Source organism: Pagrus major, chromosome 20 (genome assembly GCF_040436345.1).
Source record: "Pagrus major chromosome 20, Pma_NU_1.0".
Lineage (NCBI taxonomy): Eukaryota > Metazoa > Chordata > Actinopteri > Spariformes > Sparidae > Pagrus > Pagrus major.
The window spans coordinates 19,855,404-19,878,917 of record NC_133234.1 but is presented as its reverse complement, the minus strand read 5'-3'; the positions used below and the strand labels follow the sequence as shown (position 1 = coordinate 19,878,917).

The window sequence follows — 23,514 nt, the reverse complement described above, 5'->3', positions numbered from 1 at the left end:
ACAAAAACACACATGATTAACAGCATGAGAATGTGCGCGTAAAGAGGGTGATGGCAAACACACTGTAGCTGAGGTTCAGTATTTACAATAAACATTCGCAGCTGAGGGATCAGCCATGACAGCACAGAGTGGGCACGCCTGTGCCAGCGGCGCTGTGCAAAATAGAGCTTCTCTTAGTAAAATACATTTTCTCTACATCTAAATTCAGTAAATATACGGCTCAGACTAGAGTACGACTTCTATTACAGTCTACTTGTTTATGACAGGAGCGACATGAGTTATTATGCGAGTGTAGAATAGCCCTGTTCAACCAAGAAATCTTTGTATGTCATTTCAACAATGGCTTTCAGTTCACAGTGACTAAGAACCACAACAGATAAAAGAATAAAAAAAATAAAAAAACACGAATGAAAAGATGATCAGAACTCATAGTTATGAGGACAGGCAGTCTTTATTGGAAACAGGGGGTGGGAGAATACAAAAACCAAAATAATAATAACAATAATAATAAAAACAGAAAGAGAGACAGACGGGGGGGCAGAGATGGGCAGAGATGGGGGGCTGATGGTGGGGCAGTCGGGGTGAGGAAGGGTGGTGAATGCGCGTGTGTGTTTGTGTGTCTGCGTGTGTTTTGTCTGCATGTGTGTCCATGTGGCAGAAGTTAGGAGGAATTGAAAGAGCTCTTACACTCTGCCTTTATGGCCCCACAGTTAATGGGGACAAAGGGCCGGCGTGCGGCACGGCGCAGCCTGATGATGTCACGGCACATGTGCCGGGCCAGCTTGGTGAGGCGGGTGGCCTGCAGCAGGAAAGCCTGCTTGGTCTTCATGGAGGATTTGGGGCTGCCGCTGTTTCGCATCGGCACCATGTGGTTGGACTGGCGAGGACCGTGACTCCGTGAGCGAGGCTCCTGGGACGGAAGGAGGGACAGAACAGAGGACACTGAATACAGCTGATATCGATACCGGTATTGATACTGCAGATTTGTATATCGTACAGTGTCCTTCATATATTTTATTATGTTCTTTGTCTTTCTTTATCTCTTATAACATCTTCTAATCATTTTATTTTCTTATGTGTTTTATTGTAAAACAGCGCTCAGAGCAGAACACAGAGAATTTCACTATAACGGGAAGCTGGTTTTTACCTTTGCATATGACAAAACCTTTGACTTGACTTAAGGAACATTTTAAGTGTTTTGAAAACTGCTTTTAAAATTTTGAATCCTTTTTTCCCCTCAATCATTTTCCTAGCATATGCCTAGGCAGTCCTATAAAAACATAAAAAAGTTTTGGCAAAGTTTGTACGAGAGATTTCTGAATTTGGGTTTTCGACTCTGTTCTTCTCACCGTCTAAAAACTGTTCATAAAATGTTCAAATGTTACTACCAAGTGACATCACATTTCAGTTTTTGAATGCAGAAAGTACATGCAGAAAAACAACACGTATGCAAAATGTACGTCTAGCTAAAACTGACAAAGTCAAACAATAAATCCTGCCCTCGTGAAGGTTAAATGACACGTTATCAAAGGGTGTTGACTCAACTATAGGTTTAGAAACTGAATTCCTTCAAAACCATGAGGTTAGGTGAATATAGGCATGTTTTGAAGAACTGCAGACACCCTGATGTTTTTCAGAATCACCCTCCTCCCCCACAACATCCCCTGTGTTTTACATATCTGCCTTCTGACTGAGCTTACATTGCTTGCTGGACTGGGGGAGGTCCTCTCCTCTGGGCCCTCTGCTCTGCTTGGCATCTTCAGGCCGCCGTACTTCTTCCAGTACATCCAGCAGGAAACGCACAGGCGACACTGCATGTTTGGAGGCCCCCACGAGTACCACTGGGCCGACTGCATGGCTGTTAATGCACGAAATGTATTAATGAGAGTTGAAAGCATCGCTGGAGAAAACTGGCCCACAGACACTCAGCATATTGATCTCTCTTTGTCTCAAGTCTCTCCCTAAATGATTTAATCAATGTCGTATCAAGTCTCACTGCAGGCCTGCTGCTGACTGATGAGATTACCTTAAGTGATTTATACATCTGAAGAAGCTCTGTCCACACACCAAAAAAAAAAAAACGGCAAAAATTTAAACCGTTAATTATGTTCAACAAGAGCCAAATCCAATTTTAAATGAAAAAAAAAAAAAAGGTAGGGCACTTTAAATATTGCACATAATCTTTATTACACAGCTACGTAACAGATTAGTAACAGATGCTTGTTGTTTTAAGGACTAGTATTCCAGGTGCAGACCAGCGAGGGCAGCAACATTTAATCAACCAGTTGACACATCGCACCAATCCCAAGTTTCAAGTACAAAATTACAAAATACTAACTAAATAAACTGCTTACTGCTGCTAACTGAAGCTGCGGTTAGCTCAGTTAGCGGTGCACTTACTGGTCCGGAATGGGAGCTCAGAGCACAACGCTAGCACAGGAGCTTTGGATCAAGTTAGCATGCTAACTTTAGCAGTTATCTCTGCCACAAATGTGTTGACATTACATCAAAACTGTTATTTTTTCCGCATTGTGTTGACCATTTAGTTAATCTTTGAACGTTTTCAACTAAAATTCGTACCTATTGCACCTTTAAATGTAAGGATTTGCACTTCAATCTGTCTCATATTATTCATTCAGGGGTTTTGGACTGTGAAACTGTAAACGTCAAGGACGTTTTTATTGAAAAAAAAAAAATCAACACATCAACAAGCTTGTTAGCCCTTTGCTTTCAGGAACTGAGCAAAGGGGAGATATTGATCAGTGGATTAGTCACAGCTGTCAAATAAATAAGCAGGTGAGCAGTGATGAAAGCATCTCTTTCAGTCAGAAGAGCTCAATATTGAAAAAGAAGTCCTTTGGCTGGCTAACGCTGAATTGTTTCCCTTTCATTTATAATTGACCTGTGCTCACAGCCTCTGTGATTCAATTTCACACCTGCAATGCTTAAACACACACCCACTCTCTCTCTCACACACACAAACAAAACTCACTATAGCAGCTCTCGCAGGCTCTGCCCCCGCCTGCTGCGTGGTAGGCCCCAGGGCCCGCTCCATTCACTGTCGCCATCTTGCCGTTGGTCATTGAGATCTGGTTGGGGTTGGGCTTGTTACTGTCGGAGAGAAGAAAAAGGTTTTAACTTCTCAGGGAGAGATTTAAGGCTGACTGCAGCCGGCTTGTGCAGCGCTTTAAATCAAACATATCAATTATGTATAAAACAATGATCATCTGGCAGCTGAAGGTACAGTAATAACACCAACATCTACTTACTATGTGGGGATATAAACCTGCTTCAGTTTGCTCTCTGCCTCAGCTGCCTTCAGTCTCTTCTGCTCAGACAGAAACACAGTGGATTGATTCATTAATAACAAAAGAAATCAACAGTTGTCTTGCAAAAAAAAAAACAAAAAACCCCTCTGGAGGCAGTTTGACACCTTACAGAATTATGTCTGACAGGCAGCCTGAACACAGGACTGCGGGATTACAAAGATAATCATTAAATGTGTCGATGTGTTTTCAAGTGTGTCGTTTCCTTTCTTCTAGACACGTTTCACTGATAATCTACAGCTGAGGTACATGAAAACTCTGTGGCATTAAAAGAGTTATCCGTTGTGACCTCCTCTCCAATCACTTTTGTTGGCTGTTCAGTTAAGGGAATCAGTGCATGAGAAGGGAACGGATTAAGTTTGGGAAAGACCCTCGAGCCTCTCTCTGTAGTATCAATGATTTCACCCATTTAGCACGGTTTCTTCTTATTTCGCCTCTGCCTCTGCCATTTTTATCAGACATATTCTCGATTAGAAGTGACCATGAAGCGAAAATGATGACAAACGCTGCTTTATCATATCCAGCTGGTGGTACAGAGAGTTGTTTCCTCTCACTCAGGTGGAAAACATACAAGCCAGTTGGCCGTCGGTTGCAGTTTTTGGGGTGTGTTCAGGTACAGCTTTCTGACTTCATCACGGCTAGTTAATTCAGTGAACCCTTGTTTTTGATTTTCCTGCATCCAAAATTCCCTTCACTTCAGTTTACTCCACCAATTCCACACTTAAGTAGTTCTGTTTATTTTTCATGGGGTGTACTATTCAGTCTGTAAAAACAGCTGTGTAATGTCCTCTGTGGCTCTGGAGGGAGCAACAGGATCTTTGCCAATTTCCAACCAGCTTTGTGGCACCACAATTTTGGTGGTGTATGCAAATGAACAATGTTAAACTCTCCATTTTGCCTGCGCCGCTTTTGTGCCAGCAAAAATCTGGCAAAATGTGTCATCTGGTGGCTGCAGGGCGGTTTTATCAACTACAGATTGCAGTTCTGCATTTTGTAAGTGTTCATCCACGGACACAGAGTGTAGTTGGATCTTGAGAGAGAGGAACCCTTTCTTTTTCTCTGTTTTCTCTGGTCATGTAGCACATATTTCAATTTCTTTCTACGGCATATACAGCCCAGTTTTATGCAAGGACCATCTTTCCCAGACCGGAGGCAAGGCAGCCTGTCTGTGATTTTTATCTGAAGCGTCACATTGTACGTCACTGGCGTCACGTTTCACGTCACGAATGCGCAGGAAACAGTTGCAACAGAAGAGAAAACAACAATAGACCCATTGTGAAAGAAGCATCTGTAAAATGGTGTCTAAACTGTTTTGAGCTTGGCAACCCCCGCGAAATGACTCATTTCACTATCATGATTTGAGCCATTCGGTCCAATAACATTTGGAAAGTCTAGAAGAGCCACACGATTAAATTATTTTATCCCCATTCAAGTAAGCCGGGCACTAAACAGGAAGTTAGCTGGCTCGGTCTGTGATCCACTTATTTTCATAGCTGGGAAGTCGAGCTTTTTTGGCTTCAAAACACCACTGAGCAGCTTTCATAGGAATGAACAGGGCTCCACCTCCGTCACGAGTTTACACATTCCCATTGCACACAAAAAGCCTGATCTTAGCGGGTTTAAATGGGATTTTTGGCCAGTGGAAAAGGGGTATCGGAGACAAGTGTTTAAAAGGCAGGGGAGGTTTACTGAAAGATGCTCTTGAGGGGCATCGTGGGAATTGTAGGATCCAAAACTTTTCAAGTCTGAGTGATACGAAAGACTAATATTCAACATTTCTCAGCTTCATCGATTTTGAACCTCACGAGTCCTTTAACTTTATGGAAGTGCAATACTAAATCACCGAAGTGCCGATTTGAAATTACGTAGCTGATAAAAGTACAACAGAAACAGAAGAGTGTAACTACAAAAAATATGTCATATACATAAATGAAGGCCTAAAGGCAGGACAAACAACATTAAATGATGGCTTTGTTTCGTTTGTTCTCATAAAAAACACAAATCTTTTAGGGGGTTCGGCTTCAAGAATGAAACCCTGAATATAAACAGAAGCTTTGTTTACAAGAAAACGCCACAGGGCAACTTTTAGCCTTGGAAAGTCTTTCAGACGATTCCCAGGAGGAATACACATCGCATTTTTGAATCAAACATTTTTGTTGTTTTGAAAACTGTGACTTAGTCTCACCTGTTGCACATATCTGTCTGTGGTCTTCCACATGTAGTAGTACTCTATGATACTAGTCAGAGACTTCCATGGCAGCTGCACAAGAGGGAAGAAAGAAGAAGAGTGGAGGGAAGAGGGAGGGAGAGACAGAGAGCAAATTAATGATATTAATATCTCATGTTCTTGCCATCTGGGTGCGAAAGCCTTCATGTATATTCATGAGCGAGACGCATCGTGACCAAAGAAGCTGAAAGCTACCGGCTTTGCTTGGTTCCGAGCCCCAGAAGAAAAAATACACATACTCTCTCTCACAAACACACACGCACAGTGATTCACACATTTAATAAGTATTCATGAGCACCTGGTGCCACCGCATACACCCATATCCTGCCTTTATTGTACAGAAGTGGTAGCTGGTGGGAAGGAAAGTTCAATAGTATCAAATAGTCATCCCCTGTAGGCTTGAAAGGCAGCTGTTAAACTTGTCCTTCACAGAACAGTGTGTGTGATCAGCTCGAATTCATGCAATACGAGGGAGTCCCGAGTTTTCACCGAGGAGGAAGAAATACCAAAACATCCAAAGAAACTCCTTAAAATCACATCTGCAGCATAATAAATCTTCCACCGTCCATCAATCTGTGAAGGAGGTTTCAAAAATCCAGATTTTCCACCTAAGTACTGCCAAACACACAATACAGATGCAGAGCTGACATACATGAAGAAACAGCCAGCTGTGACGTGAACTGAGCTGGACGAGTGAACTGAGAAAGTTTGAATACTTTTCATCCCGACATGAAGCCTCTTCACTCATTACTGGAGCACATTTTAACATTTCAATTCAAGCCACAGCTTCAGTTCTCCATTAAGAGTAAAGCAACCACTTCTGAACAGCCACATTTTAAGCCTTCAAAGGAGTTTTATTTCATTAGAGCGGGAACGATAAGTCAAGTAATCGTTCAGTCGATTAAAAAGAAAATTGGTTGCCTCCTATTTTGATAACTGATTATTTGTTTTAGTTATTTTTCAAGCAAAAATGTCAAACCCTTGCTGGTTTCAGCTTCTTAAATTTAAGGATTTGCTGCTTCTCTTTGTCATTAATGATGGTTAATGACCCTATGAGGAAAAACAAAAAAGGCAATTTGAAGACTTTGGGCTCTGGGAAACTGAGCAGAATTTTTCGCCATTTATAGACTTAACAATTAATCTTGAAAATAATGAAAAGATTAATCAATAATGAAAATAGTCAGTAGTTGCAGCCCTTTATTTTACTCTTAAGCTCCCTACAACTTGCTTAGGTAGGTAGAATCACGGTGGACAACAACGCAAATTATAACAAATCCCAGTTCAGACCAAAGATTCGTGACTAGAGGAAACCGGTTTAGATCACTGCAGGGGAAAGTTGCAGAAGTATGAACTGACCAGTCTAAGCATGACTCAGGCCGGCTGATGGCGTCGGCTGAGACTCAGCTCATCAAGTCGCTGGCGGCTCGTTTTACAATGAAATTCACAGAATACAGCTTTTGCACACCTGTGGATCGACAGGTGCATAGGAGAAGACCAAAACTCCAGCACACTATTCACTTCACTTGCAATGAATTTTAATAACGTTTCGGTACTCAGACCTTCATCAGGTTATCTCCCTCCGTCTCTCTCCTGTTGTTAAAATGAATTGCAAGTGAAGTGAACAGAATCAAATTCACGCAATGCAGTCAGCACCTCGTACCGAGTCAGCTGATTAAGCCAGTTACAAACTGTCAGCTGGTGGAAATGGCAGACACACCTTTTGTTTTTGCCATTTTATCATCACTAGAAATGGAACTGAAGAAAGTAACTCACTATCACGATTCCCACACACATTTTAAAGGTGACACAAATTAACTTTGTAACAGAATTACAAAGTAGCAGTGGAGATGTCTCTTCTAGTCGCATTGGTGTGAAGGTTTTCAGACCAGCACAATGCAAGAAGCTGCAGGTTTCAACTAATCTCGTCATGAATCTCTGATCTGAACAGGCGTTTATACAAACCTGAATATCAAATTTAAAATATTTTGTTCATTCAATCACCTAGGGCAGTTTTCTGTTGCAGCTGGTGTCAGTCAGAGTCGGGCCAGAGTGTGAGCACAGTTAGTTAAACACACTTACAAAGTCTTGTCGGATGTCATTGAAGTCTTTTCCGTATTTCTCTAGTGCCTCTTCAAACATGGCCGCTTCCGAGGCGCTCCACTCCTCCATCTCATCCCTGCAGAGCACCGGGCCACCCGCTGGGACCAGTACACTCAGCGCACTGGACAGGTCGTAATTATGACGATGCAGCGTGTCCATCGCATGGAACTGCGGCCAACGAACACAGAACGGGTCACAATCTATCATTTAAGTTACAACCAGGTGCTTCAGGGTGTGTGAGTGTGTGTCCAACTCACCAGTGTGATATCTCGAGAGGCTGCAGCTGCACTCATGTGTAAGCTCGGCTGTCTGACTGAACTGCTGCAGTCCAACGCTCGAGCAAAGGTCCCAACCGCCCTGAAAAATACACACAAACAAACACATAAACAACCATACACAATACTTATAAATCACACAGTATGGGCTCATTGTTTTTTGTTAATTGTTTTTTAGCAAATAACCCACACACCCACACCCACACACACACAAGCTTCCAGTAATGGGGAGCAGAAAACAGCACAAATGGGCCAACCATGAATCAAACACAGTAATTTATCATTTGAATATTTGGACCGATTTAAACACAAATCTGTGTTTCGGCTATTAATATTAAATGCAGTTTTCATCAATCTTTATAGAAATATAAACAAACAAATCCACATATAATTTTTGTAGAACAACACGTGAAAATAATGAGCCTCACTCTGGAGCTTTTCCTCGAAAAACAACAACAAGAATCTATTACGTTTGCAATTATGCTTGCATTATAATCCACAAACAGAGGAAAATAATTAGGGCTGGGTTTAAAAAAAACAACAAAAAAACACTTTCTATCGATTTATAAAATCAGAGATCATTCCTCAAATAAATGTCTTCCTCTGAATGTGTGACAGGGTCCAAAATCAACACCAGATTTTCCATTTGGCAGGTAAATCTCTCAAGGTTGTCCGCCACACTGGTGGGTAAATGTTTGCGCCACAACAGTAACATGATGAAAAACTACTCTGAGATTCTCTACCATGTTTTGGTGTCAGTTACAGACAGTTTCGGTTCTCTGCCGTCTGTCTGTGTCCGAGTTTCAGACAGGGCAGAGGGGCTTCATGGCGCATTCAGGGGCACCGTGTAAACTCAGAAATCTATTGACTAATGGCCACAAAGCTTGTTCAAAACAGCAAAGTTACCATTTTTTTTACCCACAAATCTCAAATTCACTTTTAAATGTAAACATTAATATTCTTAATAATGCACCAAACTTGAGGGTTTCTTGTATTAGTCTTTTCACATACAATGGCTTGGCACCTTCACTTAAATATCCCTGCGTGAATCGATATTTAATCATCAGTGGTGATACCCAGCTCTAAAATAATGGCATTAAAAGTACCAGTGAGGTTTCTAATACTCTAATACCTTAATACAAAATGTTCGATCTGTCTGTTAGTGAGGCTAATTGGTTGCAGCGGCAGAGAGGAGGAATCAAGCTCATAACATGCTGTTATATGATACCGTCTCTTCGGTCGATGTGGTCAGGTGATTGTCAGTGTCCAGGTCAGTGATGAAAGGTCTTACCGTGCCACCACTAGGAATTGGTCTATCTGTTTGTTGGTGAGTGGACACTCTGGATCCCACAGCTTCTCTTCTAACTTGGACTGGTCCCTGTCATCTGCCTCACCTGCAGGACACGCACACATACACACACCACAGCTTACACATCGAGCAAACATCATATACTATGATCATGAATATCGACCTGTGAGATTGCTGTATTAACCTTTCTGGTAGAGCAGGTACTATAAACACACTTTGCTACTAACGGAAAATCTTATACTTTCAAGCTGCTTGTGTACAAACGGCTCATCACGTCAGTCATGAAACCATCATTGTTCATGTCACGTGTGGACAATCTATAAATAAGCAGTGTTAATCATGCGCTTTAACACCAAACCTCTAGCAGATTATACTTCATGCTACATTTCTATTTTCATACTATACTTCAAGGACAAAAAGCTGTAATCATCTCCTTTAGAAGAACAAAGTCTGCATATTCTCACCCCTCCAAACAACAACTACCCTTCCCCACCGTAACCCTTGGAGACCAATCACACAAACATACACTATAGATGTTTGGATAGTGAAGTTTCAACACAGATTTAGAAACACAACTTTTAGGTCCGATTAAATAAATCATGGTGAGTGAATGATGTACAGTTCTCACTGACCCTCTTGTAGCATTTCAGGTACGTCTGCCTGAAAGCGCGGTCCCACTCTGATCTCTCCTTTGTCGGCCAGGAGGGTCTTCTGTGTCGGGTCGTACACCAGTGAATAGAAGAACGTATCCTGAAGAAAACAACACACCAATCAGCCTCCATATTTCAAAGACACAAGCTCTAATGTCAGACTCTTTAATACATTTGAATCTTAAAAGGTGCAATATGTAGGAATTTTTGTTGAAAATTATGAACATAATGTAAAGAAATGTGGACGTTGTCTTTGTGTTGCAAAGATATCGGCTGATGTTAGAAACCATGCTAACAGCCCAAGGCCTGAAAACCTCTGTGTCCCATGGGTCCAAAGTCTTTTTTGTCTCCAGTGATAATAAACTTAATAGTTGTAGTCTTGAGATGTTAGTTGGACAGAACAAGTAATCATCTTGGGCGTACAGACAGGGTGTCTACAGGTGTCAGATACGTAATTTAATGCTTTTCAAGACCTTTTTAAAAGATCATTTTAGCCTAATTTAAGACTGATTGTTGGACAAGTCTAACCCTAACCCTTTCCTGGTTTTCCCAGCTGCTGTTTAAAAGTATAATCCTACTTAACTATCTATAAAACAGTAACATACTAAAATTAGAAACAAGGTCAAGTTTTACAAGGAAATCAAGGTAACTGCTGCAACTGCTTATTCAAGCACTGCAGGCAAGTAAAAAGGTAGGTAGTATGTATTGAATGTGTTGCCACTGAGATGTAGGTTTTATGTGGGAATATGGTTTTTAGAGTGATGTTATGCTAAAATGTGTTGACCAAAGGATAAATGAAAAGAATAACCAGCTGACTGATCAACAATGAAAGCAATCTGAGGCCTCTCTCTCAGTTTTTTGTCATCTGCCATATGAAAGAGCCGGACCTGACCTGATATGACAGTCTGCAGCAGGCAAACACCAGTAAAAGATGACATATCTAAGTTGTTTTTCTCTCTGACTCACCTCTTTGTCAAGGTATGAAAGAACTGCTTCGGTCTCATTCAATAATGCGACACTGCACTTCCCCCTAATAGGGAGAGAGGGAGGAAACAAGCACCATGTAAAACTCAGGAAGTGAGCATTTGTCTTTTCATGGCTGGATAAGTGACCGTCCATGGGCACTGCCTGCACTTGACGATGATGTGTGTGTGCGCTTCTTTGTACAGTACCTGATGTGTGTTGCGGGTAGACTCTCGTACTGCCGGGAGAGGAAGAGCTCTCTGTGGCGAAGCTGGTGTTTCTGTTTTTCTGTTAGATCTGTCTCTGTCGGGCTCTCCTTCTCTTCTTCCAACTCCTCTGCAAAAAGGCACACGGAGGGGACAATTACACGTTAATGGTGTTAAAAAATGGTGTTCGTGTGTCACATGCTGAAGAATATGAGACAAGAAACATGACAGTGGCTTAATCGTGACAAATAAAATCATAGATTATCAAAGTCACATGTGGTTTCACCCTCATTCAGCCATTTATCTCAAAGATTTCAGACAAGAACGCTTCATGATATTTCATAACGGCGCCGTCTTCAGATCCCTGCAATCAGAAACTATTGCTGCCATCCATTTAAGACACTCAAGCTATTATGCTCGGGACTATTACTAGAAATGAAATTTTAAGAACAGCTTTCATCCATAAATACTGGATTAGTTTGCTGCAGCTGAGTCAGCACACAACGCCAAGAGGCAGATAAACACTTTAAATCATAGTCACACAGTGCGGGCATATACCTGGATAAATAAACATCATCTGCCATTGGCAACTACTTATTATTACACCAGCTGTTTATCATGAGCCAGTGCTGGAACTCGTGCAGCGTCACATCCCTGTTAGAGAAGCCCCAGATTCCCCATTTCCTGATATAAATCACACTTTACGTTGCCAGTATGCTTCTTCAGTAGTGCTTGTTGGATGGTCAGAAAGCTTTGGAAAACCCTCCTCCCACACCTTTCTGTAACTTTCCAAAACCGACAATCACACGCCCACCTCACACTGTGATTAGCCCGCTGTGCAGAAGGTGAGAAGAAGCCAGGGAGGGAACTTCACTCTCTAGATCTCTTTTTTCATTCCTGATGCGACTATTTCTGTCATTTTCCATGTGAATAACTGAGTGCAACACTCTGAAGTCTTCCAAGAGAGACTCTGAGAACGTGCACCCACCTAGTAAAACGCTTTTGCACGGCCACCTTCCATTCTGGCTGCTGAGAATAATTACTCATTTCCATCCAAGTGTAAAACCACTATGACATCACCCATTGCTTTGAACATCAGAACACAATGCTGTATTGAAGAAGATTTTAAACCAGAGATTGAGACCATATACTCATCAGGAAACTGTCTACTGAGGTAATAAAAAGAAGTAGGGTCATTTTCTCATAAGCTAACACACAATTGGACTTGAAACCAGTGAAGTTGCCCCGTTGGCAATTACAAAGAATGCGGGGTTAAGGCACTTAAGGCGCTCCTTCAGAGCTAAATCCTCAAGGCCTGCATATGCTCAAGACAAACTTGTTCATGAAGACGAGTCTGAATACAAAGATTACTGTTGTTCTACCACAGAACAACAGCCACACCCAAGGCCAGGGTAAAAAAACTGTCCGTCAAACTCCTTTCACACTGGACAAATAACCCACCAACATCTGGCTTTTGTCTTCAGTGGGAAAGGGTCCAATCCTCATTCATTCCCAGGTCAGTGACTCTGCAGTACTCATGGGTGTTTACTGGCTACAGCTCCACTCAGCAGTGATGGAAACATGACATCCAATGGACAAACAAATATTTTTCCCTTTTCCATCACAAGACAATGACAAACGTTGAAATCAAAGACTTTGGCATGTAAATACTTTTCTATTTGTCTCTGTTGGATTAGAGGGGAAACATGGTCAATGTGGATTTTCTATTATTCAGTGAGAACCTGAGGTAAGATTATACATTTCTCTCAACAATAGTATGCTAGCCAACGTTAGCCTCAAGCACTAGAATGTTTACCGATGCCTCTCTCATTGGTTGTTGTGGCCTGGCTCGGAAAGTACCGATATAATCATCCAGATTTTAAATATCAAACATGTTTGATATTATCGAGGGTGGCCCCGATGGAGTCTGTGAGCATTTCAGGAGGCTCTGTAAACCAATCACAATACCAGATAAACTGTGCTGGACAGCATGTTTTGAACAGGCAATGCACAAATGGATATAAAAGAGTAATCACCATAACATTGTCACTGGCCTTCATGCTGCTTTCTACTGTTGAACTGTCGAACGCGAAACATCAGGAAAAACAAAAAAGGCAAACTTGTCCGCTAAGAACTAATTTTGGTGGCACAGTGGAAATGCAGATGTATCAGATAAATGGGAATTAACGACAAAAACGTTTGGACAGTTTGTCCTCGAGGGCATTCGTGGCCCTCGTTAGATCACACAAAAGCGACAGACGTAAAACCTCTGCACACCTGCATCACTGGACCACCCCTCCCCAAATCCAACATGAGAGCTGTACGACCCTTCAACAAGCACTTCAGTTAAAGTGATCCCTTGACGGTCCACTCCACTGAGCAGTGTCTCTGGTTCACAATCTTTAAAAGCCTCTCCTTATGTTCAGATTTTAGTGCAACACTGTCACTCCATTTTGGAGCTCCACTCCTACATTATGTTGGCTGTTCGTACTTTTACCCAACAGACAGCAGGCTTGTTGCCGTCTGATCTGCTCTCCTTTGATGCATCAGAACTGTGACTGCTGTATAAAGACAGCTAATGGAAACTGAAAGCTGATTTTTGTGCTGCTGTCGCTTCACGCTGAAAGCTTTCCACCAGCAAACCACTGGAAGTCAACTACAGGAAGTCCAACTCTTATTTGTCACTGACGTTAGCAAACGGTTGGTATTTATATGTCTGCACATCAAGATGCAGACATTTCTCAAGATTTGGTCAGTGGATGAGTAGACGTATGCATCCTCGGTAGGAATGGTAGAAGAGGAAGCAGTCACAGGCAATGTTGAGTTATAATAAAATCTAATTTGGGGATGATTTTAGTGCCACAAACACATTTCACCTCACCTCTATTGTGGTGGGTAGGCGGCAGCAATTTCATCGGCAGACACTTTAAAATATTGGCAAATAAAACTAAACCTATCTGCACCGCTTGATAACAATGAGGTTGAGAATGTGTATTTTTAGGTTTCAGCCCTAACCGGTTAACTCTCCTTAGAGCTAATGTTAAGCCCTCAGCTGTTGTTTGATCTTGCGCTGCAATGATTAATCAGCTTGACAGACAAAATGGATGCAAATTGTGCAAACAAAGCTCCCGAATAACTGAAATTTTTACCCTAATTTTAAAAAAGTACACATTCAGAGCAACACATTGATGTTTTTTTTTGTTTTAGCTCAACTTGTTGATCGGTAGTTTGGTAATAAGTGCAGACATTTCAGCTTTGACTCCTACAAACTGCACATTCTGTTTCATTTTTATAAACTGGCTGTCGTTTTGTTTTCCCCTTGAAATAATCTGAGCCATAAATTGTGTGAATTCCTTTTCTTTCCAGTGTGGTAGGCAGTGTTAAATGTTATTGTTGTTTCTGTTTCCTCGGCTGACCAGCTGGGAGACGACTGAATCCAAATAGCTCGTGGAATTGGCTGTGATGAATGCATATGTTCCTGCACATTGTGTGGTTTACGTTTCTGTGCTTAAGGCTGCTTTATGTTTACAGAGTCTAGACAAATCCGCAAAACTGGTTTTCCAAAAACGGCACAGAGTGAATAGTGTTCAGCCACACAATACATTCTTGTCAGTCTCAGTCGTATATGTTCAATTTCTAAACCGTGCCTCGCTGGGTCTCCAGCTGCTCCCTCCTCATCTCAATCATTCTCTTCAGAGAGGCGGGTTCGCTTTGGCAGAAGGAACGTTTCTTTTATGTCCAGAAGATGATCAATAACTTGTTTTATTCTAAGTGAAACATCACTGGAAACAGGTAAAAGGCTTCCCACACAGAACAGGTGATGTTGTGATAACAACACCTTCCTTTCCTTCATACAGCCACACTCATACTCCAGTTCCCTCCCAGAAATAAGTAATTGAGGAATAAATGTGAAATACAGATATGAATAGCATCCGAGCACCTATGTATGTGACTAAATGGCTGCACTCTGGCACAATGTTCGACATGGGAAACAAAACCAAAAAAAAAACCATCATCATATTGAGAGTAAATGTAAAATGCGCAAAGGAGATGCTAAGTGGATACACAGCTGGAGATGCCTGCTCGACTGACATGAAGAGGAAAACTCGTATTGATGTTTCCCTCACTGAGGAAGGAAATTCAAATGCACCTGACAACCATACAGTTTTCAAAATGGCACTGTAATGTCGTCTCATTGCGTTTACCCCCACAGATTATCTTCTCTCATCATCTGCCAAGTAGCTTCCCGATTCCTCAATTAGTTGTTTGACTTATAGAAGGCCACAAAACAAAAAAAACAAAAACAAAACAAAAACAACACCATTGCAATTTTCGAGCTACGGCTGTGGTCGTGTTCCAGGGCCGGAACATGTTAACTCAACCTAATTAGTCTGCAAAAAAATCCAACTGTGAACGGCTTTTTGGCAATTTTACACATTCAAGTGTGTTTGCAGGTCTTGGAGAGTACAACTACACACGAGAAAAAAGTAGTATTTAGCCTTTTGTTGCTCCAGGGGAAGCTGCATGTAATCTGCTAAACTGCCACCAGTGATATCACTAAGTAGCTACATTGCATTGTGGGTAATGCAGGCACCAGGTTTTGAAAAAGGAAGAAGAATGCATGGAAAAGAAAGGTGACATCTCTGGATCTGATCTCGATATTAATCATTTGTTTTTAAATTGTCCATAATGAGTTGAAAAGTGTTATAGGAGTGCAATGCTAGACCAGTGGACTGCTTTTCAAAACCTGGTGCCTACCTTACCCACAATGCAACTTTGTGCCACTGAGTATAAGCAGCTTCCTCTGGAGCCACAGAAGGCTTTATACTACTTTTCCACATATGCAGGAGTACTTTCCAAGACCTCTTAACACACTTTAATGTGCAAAATTGGTGGAGTGTTACCTTTTACCTGAAGTCCATTTGTAAGCTCCATTCACACCATGTTGTCAGGTACCGTGTTGCCAGCAAATGACATAACCTCCAATTTCCCAGAGTTCACGGTGTGGTGTTCAAATGGCCTGTTATGCCTGACCAACAGCCAAAAACCCAAATATATATCCATTTACAATGATTTCCAACAGGGAAAAGCATTTCATGAAGCTAAAACAAGCAAGTGCAGACACATTTTTGCTTAAAAAGTGACTTAAAAACGTTGAGTTAAGTGTATATAAACATACAGATCCTGAGGAAACTGTATCATCACTTACAACGCTGATTTTCTTATGAGACTGACACAAGTGACTAAACAGAAAGTTTGACAGGAGTTCCTACTCACTTGCATGTTTGTCTGCGAGCTGGATGAGGCTGTGGGAGATGTCTCTCCTTCTGTAGAAACAAACCACCTTGGCCTCCACATTCCCGCTTGCCGTCTGCAACAGAAAGAGTACAGGGATCCCGGTTGACTTAAAGAGGTGGCAACACCTCCCTGCACAAACCTCTAATTTCCCAAGAGACCTGGCGCCTTTGAATGCTTGTCAAGCTATGCTGCTATGACAGGCTGACCAGGGCAGCAACAGCGCTTTTGATCGAATGATTGATTGATTGTCTCGCTGTGTAATTAGGCCGACAGGCTTAAAGACTCATCTACTATTAAATGCTGTGACTGATGGCGAGTGAATGGACGTGGGGGGTACGAGGCTTGAGAAAACGGCTTCCAACTTCTTCTGCTGCTGCTTTTCAAAAGGAAGTTGTAGGTAAGGGTAGATGTAATTAAGGATATTGTTAATGGACAAAATAACAGGAACACTGCATGATATATTGCAACATACAAAAACATGTCCATCCGAATGTCACAGGACGACTGTTTTACATTGTATCATGTTGCCAGGAGTTCCTGTTATTTTGTCCACCCACTTTATCACTTAGGATAATCACAACGTCTCCGATCTTTGTTTTATAATTTACAGCCTCAATACGTTTTTTTTTTTTTTCAGGCTGATACCGACCTGATCTGACACATTTCCACCCACGCCGTCCGATAATCACATGAATTCATCTGAATATCTAAGTGCATATGCAACACAGGAAATGCTTTTCGAACACGCCTGTTAAAGATGCTTGTGTAGGATTTAAACATAGTTTTGGTCTGTTTTTAACCGACACACCTAGGAAATAGTTTAAGACGGGCGGTTTCACAACTGATCAAAAATCAGCAGGAAAAACATGAGAAGACGTCGCTTTTCAAAACTGGTATAAACTGGTCTTTAGTCCAAAGCTATCTGAGCTCCTGCACTGCTCATTACAATAATCTGCCACGCCTACACACACACTCCCGACAGGTGTGTCCTGTGATCAACGGCAGTTAGGAGACCAGGGAACACCTGTCACGTTCCATCATATTACAAACACTTTAAGTCACAAAACGCACACACGCACGCAGGATTACAAAGAGGGGGGTTGGGACAGGAACAGAGAGGAATCCTGGCTATTCACCCTCGGGCATAAAAAGGAATAATCACACACAAAAGTGACACGCAAACACCTCATTACCTTGTTGAGTTCTTCTATCCGGCGGATCAGGTAAGGGTTACTTGAGGAGTTCTCAAAGAATACATAATCTGTAACAGAAAACACACAACTGGTCACTTCACTGTAATGCCGAAACTGTCTGTGGGACCAGGAAAAAAACAAAAACAGTGGTCTCTTTATGAGGTCCACCTGAACAATCAATAAAGTCAGCGTGGCTCAGTTCAAAATTTTGTTTCAAAGCAAAACTCATATCATAAATTACACATTTGCAAAAATATTAATGGTTTTAATTGACACTAATTTAACTACATGTTTATTATTGAGGTTGCAGTGATGCTGAACTGGATTGCAAGCGCTTTTAACCTTTTGCCAACCTGGTTTGTGCACGAGGGGAGCAGAATATGGGAAACACAGTTCAATATAATGCAGTCCACCACTAACTGACCTTAACAATAAGCATAAAGTTGAATTAATCTCTGTCCAACAGTGTCAACATAGAGACAGCATTATAATCTTCTTAAATGGTGCAATATCTGGCATGAAATTGAATGGGTGTGCCTGATAAAGTGACCAGGAAATGCACATACATGTACATATGTATACTTACTGAAACCAGTGAAACGTAAGTTGAGGAACTGGAAACTGGCTGAGTAACATACTGTTGAGGTCTCCTCATTTATTATATATAACACTGAAAACTAGCGGCTTGCTGCTACAACGGAGCCAACGCTAGAGGCATGTTTATCTGTGTAAATGTGAAGAAATAAACAAATCTATCAGCCTTGTTACATCTGGAGGATCAGGTTAAAAAACAGACATGAAGACCGCTAACAAACTGGACAATTGTAATGAGTGAACACCACAGAGGCTTTCAAACAGGGCAACAAGGCGAAAGCAATTTCCCTGGATGTGCACTGAAAGATTCTCATGGCCTGCGAGCCCGTCACCATACTGTTATGATTTTCTAACGTAAATAAAATTGGGAGGACAGAGGGGTACGTTTCAGTCATCAATTTTCCACTGCTCATAAACAAAATCAGCATTACATGACTTCACCTAGCCCCAAGAGACATAAATGTAGACCCATTGAGCTCCGACCAGGCAGAATATACAATAAGTCTGGAAAGCATCAGGCCATAGAAAAATGCTTCCTCCAAGTGCTGTCTGAAATATTGTAATAACTATTTTTCAGAGAGATAAACAGTTCGGCGAAGAGGTAAATATGCCAGAGTTGTTAAGGTGCGTTCAGTCTGTGCATATAAACACTACTTGTGTGTGCCTCTGAATTTAAAATATAAAATAAATAAAGTCCAAGCTTAACCTGTATATTCCTGCACTTATGTATGAAGAGGCAACATTTCAACAATACAAATTACATGTGAGATTTCTTATCACATGCAGAATGTTAACGCACCAACAACTTTTATGTTAGAGAAGTTGGACTTTACTTAAGGCACCTGAAGGCAGCAGGAGGACAAGCTGAGGTGACCACACGAACACCAAAGCTTGACACACTGAAACATGGTGCTTGATAAATTGTTGTCCACAATAAATCACCTGGGTGAAGATGCTTCTTGTTTGTGTTTGTGACATGTTCAAGCATCGGTGCCACTTGAGCCCGTAGACGTGTAAATAAAAGGTGTTACGGTTTAATCCGACCCTGACGCAACGCAACGACGCCATGAACCGAGACAATAATTTGATGAATTCCAGCAGACTTGCTAACGAGCTAGCTAGCCAAGTGAAGCCAATTTTGCTAATTAAACTGCGCTTGTGTTGGAAGTAGGTGAACTGTGTGACAATAACCAGCGTCTAATGTCACAAAGTGTGCGAGGGACGCTGCTCGTGTTGTGTAAAAACGGGACGCCACAGCTGCATTAATGGTTTAAATCAGTGAAGCCACCGCTGGTTGCTAACGTTAGCTAAATAAGGACTCGCACTAATGGCTGCATGCCAGAAGAGGCAAATACAAAAGGCAGCCTCAGACAGCCCCGTGGTAACATTTTAACAACCTTTTAAAAACACACGTCTAGCCGAGAGCTCCCGCCGTGTGTCGGCCGTCCGTATTCCGGGTCCGATTATCCGAAAAGCGGAGCCCAACAACGGTGCCGACGCTCGTTAAAATGTTTACATTGTAAGCTAGCTGCGTGCTAGCTGCTGTGGCCACGACAGACGCGAGGCCTGACCCATTTTGAATCCCAAATATTTAGAAATTCTCACCTTCCCGCTCCAACTTAACGCATCCCCCGCTAGTGTGGCACGGCCGTAGCTCACTATTACACGCAAAGCAACCACAATAAACCACACATAAACACCCCGGGGGGATGTAAAAGCGGAGGGCTTTCTGTTTGATACAGAAAAAAAAAAAAAAAGGGATCCACATTGACATACATACCTCCGACCCGGTACATGTTGGCCGCCATTTCTGCCCTCCCGGAGTGTTAACGTAAACCATAAACTACAGAGGAATAGAATAAATTAATAAAAGCGATAAAACTCCCGTTTCTTAAAAAAAAAAAAAAAGAAAGGAGGGTATAAGGTGCGATAAATTAGGATCGTCGAGACTCCGGATGTGAGGCCAATCGGGAGATTTTTTTGTGTTGGCAAACGAACCCCCCCCTCCTCCTCGGATTCACTGTTCCCTTTACAATACAGTGAACTCCGGCAGCCCAAAGAAGCCGGATCAGCCCGAAAACCACCGGCTGCTGACGTGAGAGGGGCCGCGCACGCGCAAACACGGGCACGTACACACTCGCTCGCGCGCGCGCACACACGCACCTACACCCATTACCTTTAAAACACAGGTGAGCGTTATTTATTGTTACACTTAAAACAGCTGTATGTTTAACAAGCGAGCATTCAGTATCGTGTGTGTATTTTTATTTCTTATGATAAAATGAATGTCACTGTTATAATGCAGCACGTCAGACTTAATATTTAAAGGTGCAATACGTAGAAAAACATAAAAACAGTTTTGACATTGTGAAAAATAAAACTATGCAATAAAATGCTTAAGTAGTTTTATTGTAGTAGTGCAACTACTTAAGCATTTTACTTAAGCATTTTATTGTATATAGTACTTTATTGTTTGTTTTTTGTATATTGTATATAGTACTTTATTGGTTTTTTGTATATAGTACTTTATTGGGTTTTTTGTATATAGTACTTTATTGTTTTTTTGTATATAGTACTTCATTGGTTTTTGTATATTGTATATAGTACTTTATTGTTTTTTTTATATTGTATATAGTACTTTATTGTTTTTTTGTATATTGTATATAGTACTTTATTGGGTTTTTTGTATATAGTACTTTATTGTTTTTTGTATATAGTACTTTATTGCTTTTTTTGTATATTGTATTTAGTACTTTATTGTTTCTTATTGTTTCTATATTTGCCCTTTTGATTGTATTTGATTGAATGTACCCGCTGCTATTATAACCTAATTTCCCCTCGGGGATTAATAACGTTATCTATCTATCTATCTATCTATCTATCTATCTATCTATCTATCTATCTATCTATCTATCTATCTATCTATCTTATGTCAAAGTAGGGATGTTAATGATTAACCATTAATCGATTAATCGCTGTTAAGATTTATTAAAAAAATGTATTAACCGATAATCAGAGATGGGTGCAAATACATCCCAAAAAGTATCTTACTACAATTACAAATACTTGCTTTAAACATATCAAAATATTTATTGATCCCCTATGGGAAATTGCTTGCGTTACAGCTGCTCCCAATCAAAGTCTTAGAAATATGCAGAAAAATGAAAACTATATATAAGCAAGAATAATAAAAATAGAATAAGAATATAAGAAATGTACATTCTACTAGAAATATATCTATATATGCTGTGTAATACATAATGCTACAGTTGAAATATGGGTTATTGCACATTATTTGTCTTAATTATTGCACATTATTTGAGAAACAAAGCGTCCAGAGTCCTCCTATTGACTCAGAGTGTCTGACACTCAGAGCGAGGAGTTGAACAGTTTGATGGACACAGGCAGGAATGATTAACCATTAATCGATTAATCGCTGTTAAGATTTCCACCGATTAAAAAAAATGTATTAACCGACAATCAGAAAGGGGCACAAATACATCCAAAAAAGTATCTTACTACAATTACAAATACTTGCTTTAACATATCAAAATAAAATACAAAATACTCTTATGAGTTTATGTATTTCATTAAAATACAAGTAATTTGTTTTGTTTTTTTAAATACAAAAAGACGGTCTATAAGCTGATATTATTACATTTAGTTGCGTCAATATAGCTTGGAGTTTGTTGTTCCAGTTGTTGAACAGCAACAGACAGGAGACAGGATCTCCGTAATCAAAATCAAGTCTTTTGTTGTGTTATTTACTATATTATTAAGTAACTTGGTGTTTACTTTATCTGTTCTTTTAACTCCTAATGCAGTCTACTCTGATTTTCCATCAAACATAAATCAAGTCAGTGGTTAAAACAGTTGTCTAATGGATAAACGTCCAACAATGAATGATTAACCGGCCCTTCTGGTGAACCTCATGGGACCGTATATATAAAAAATAGTGTTCAGTAGTCAATGGGGAGAGAAAAGTACATTTTTCATCCCATTTGAGTTGTGTTGTGAATTGCGCTGTAATGTTTGCGAGTTTAAAAGACATTTTTTCAAGTCACTGTTTGTCTTAAATAAAGTCAAACACCATCTAGTTTTGTGTGAAACTGCTCAGTCATCACAGACACCAACATGGCCGCCGCCTCGGCACAGGAAAAGTATTAACAAAGGCGAAACTCTCAATAAATCTGGTCATTTATGACAACTGCAGTTATGTGAAAGGGTAGTTAATAATACACAGGAGCAGCTCTACAATGTTTAAGAGGGAAACAGGAAGCGGCGTGATCTCGGCTCTCAATGAGAGATCTACTGAAGTTAGCATGCTAACCAGCTAGCCTGAAATCACTTTGTAACTCTAAATAGTCCAGTCTGGGCAGAGCAAGCTAATGCTACTGCTAGCTGCATAGCTAGCTGAGCTAACTCGCTAATGACAACTATAGTTAGCAGCAGTTAGCGGTTACTTTGGTGCAATGCTGCCCCCTATAGAGTGCTGTAGTTTGTAGTCCTAAAACCAGGAAATAAGTTAGCATTTTTTGCACATCCGATTCCCTTGTCCTCGCCATAAAGTGTTTGTCACAGAGCTTATTTTGAGCGATATTCAAAAATCGAATTAAAAAATCTCACAGGCGTTTTGTCGAGGGAACCAGGGCGATGCTAACATCCGGGTTAGCCGACAGAAATACGTCACGGCTACACCACTCTATATGTTTGGAGTATGAATTCAACTGGTGGCAGATTCTTATATATCGCACCTTAAAGTCCAGGATACATGAAATAACAAGAGTTACTACAATAATTTTGTTTATGTTTGTTTATCTATTTATTTGCTTGTTTGTTTACAGTGCAGAGCCAGAGTTGGCTATAAGTGAATCTACATTTGCAGAAAAAACATCTCTGTTGAGAAAATTATCACTACAGTACAAAAGAAACTCACTTGTTACAGGACAACATATTGTGACACAACATCAGCAACCTCAACCACGAGAATACGATTTCAAAACAGTAAAACACTACAAATCATGTTGAAATATAAATGTAAAGCAAATATTTATGGACTATTTTACATCTGGAGATGAATGTGTGTCTCTGTATGAGTTTTCCTCTTTCTGTGCATGTGTCCATGCGCGCGCGCATGTGACATCATTGATGGGATTGGCTCCCCCTGACTGGGGTGGAGAGTCTCCTCTACAGGCTACAGAGGGAGAAGAAGAGGAGTGAGGGACAGAGGGAAGAGTTTCCATCAGCCACGGAGCTCAACGCAGTGCCACCTCCACTCAGAGAGAGCCACGCCCCGGGGGACAGCCAGGGGTGACTGTGGCCCCGCAAGTGCCCCAAAAAACTCCTGTTATGGAAGGGGGAGTGGACGCTGGA

At 41.0% G+C, this 23,514-nt stretch overlaps 1 protein-coding gene across 1 annotated transcript; it reads right to left on the bottom strand.

Annotated features, from left to right (window-relative positions):
• Nucleotides 1-432: 432 nt before the first annotated feature.
• mta3 (metastasis associated 1 family, member 3) lies at nucleotides 433-20,231 on the bottom strand. The gene is made up of 14 exons (XM_073489533.1): nucleotides 19,922-20,231; nucleotides 17,548-17,615; nucleotides 16,334-16,427; nucleotides 11,060-11,186; nucleotides 10,854-10,917; nucleotides 9,870-9,987; nucleotides 9,220-9,322; nucleotides 7,911-8,010; nucleotides 7,633-7,821; nucleotides 5,512-5,586; nucleotides 3,270-3,328; nucleotides 2,993-3,111; nucleotides 1,701-1,858; nucleotides 433-910 (listed from the first exon to the last, which is right to left on the bottom strand). Exons 1-14 carry the CDS (start codon nucleotides 19,947-19,949, stop codon nucleotides 662-664), a joined length of 1,551 nt encoding a protein of 516 aa, XP_073345634.1. The 5' UTR covers nucleotides 19,950-20,231; the 3' UTR covers nucleotides 433-661.
• Between the last annotated feature and the right edge of the window lie 3,283 nt (nucleotides 20,232-23,514).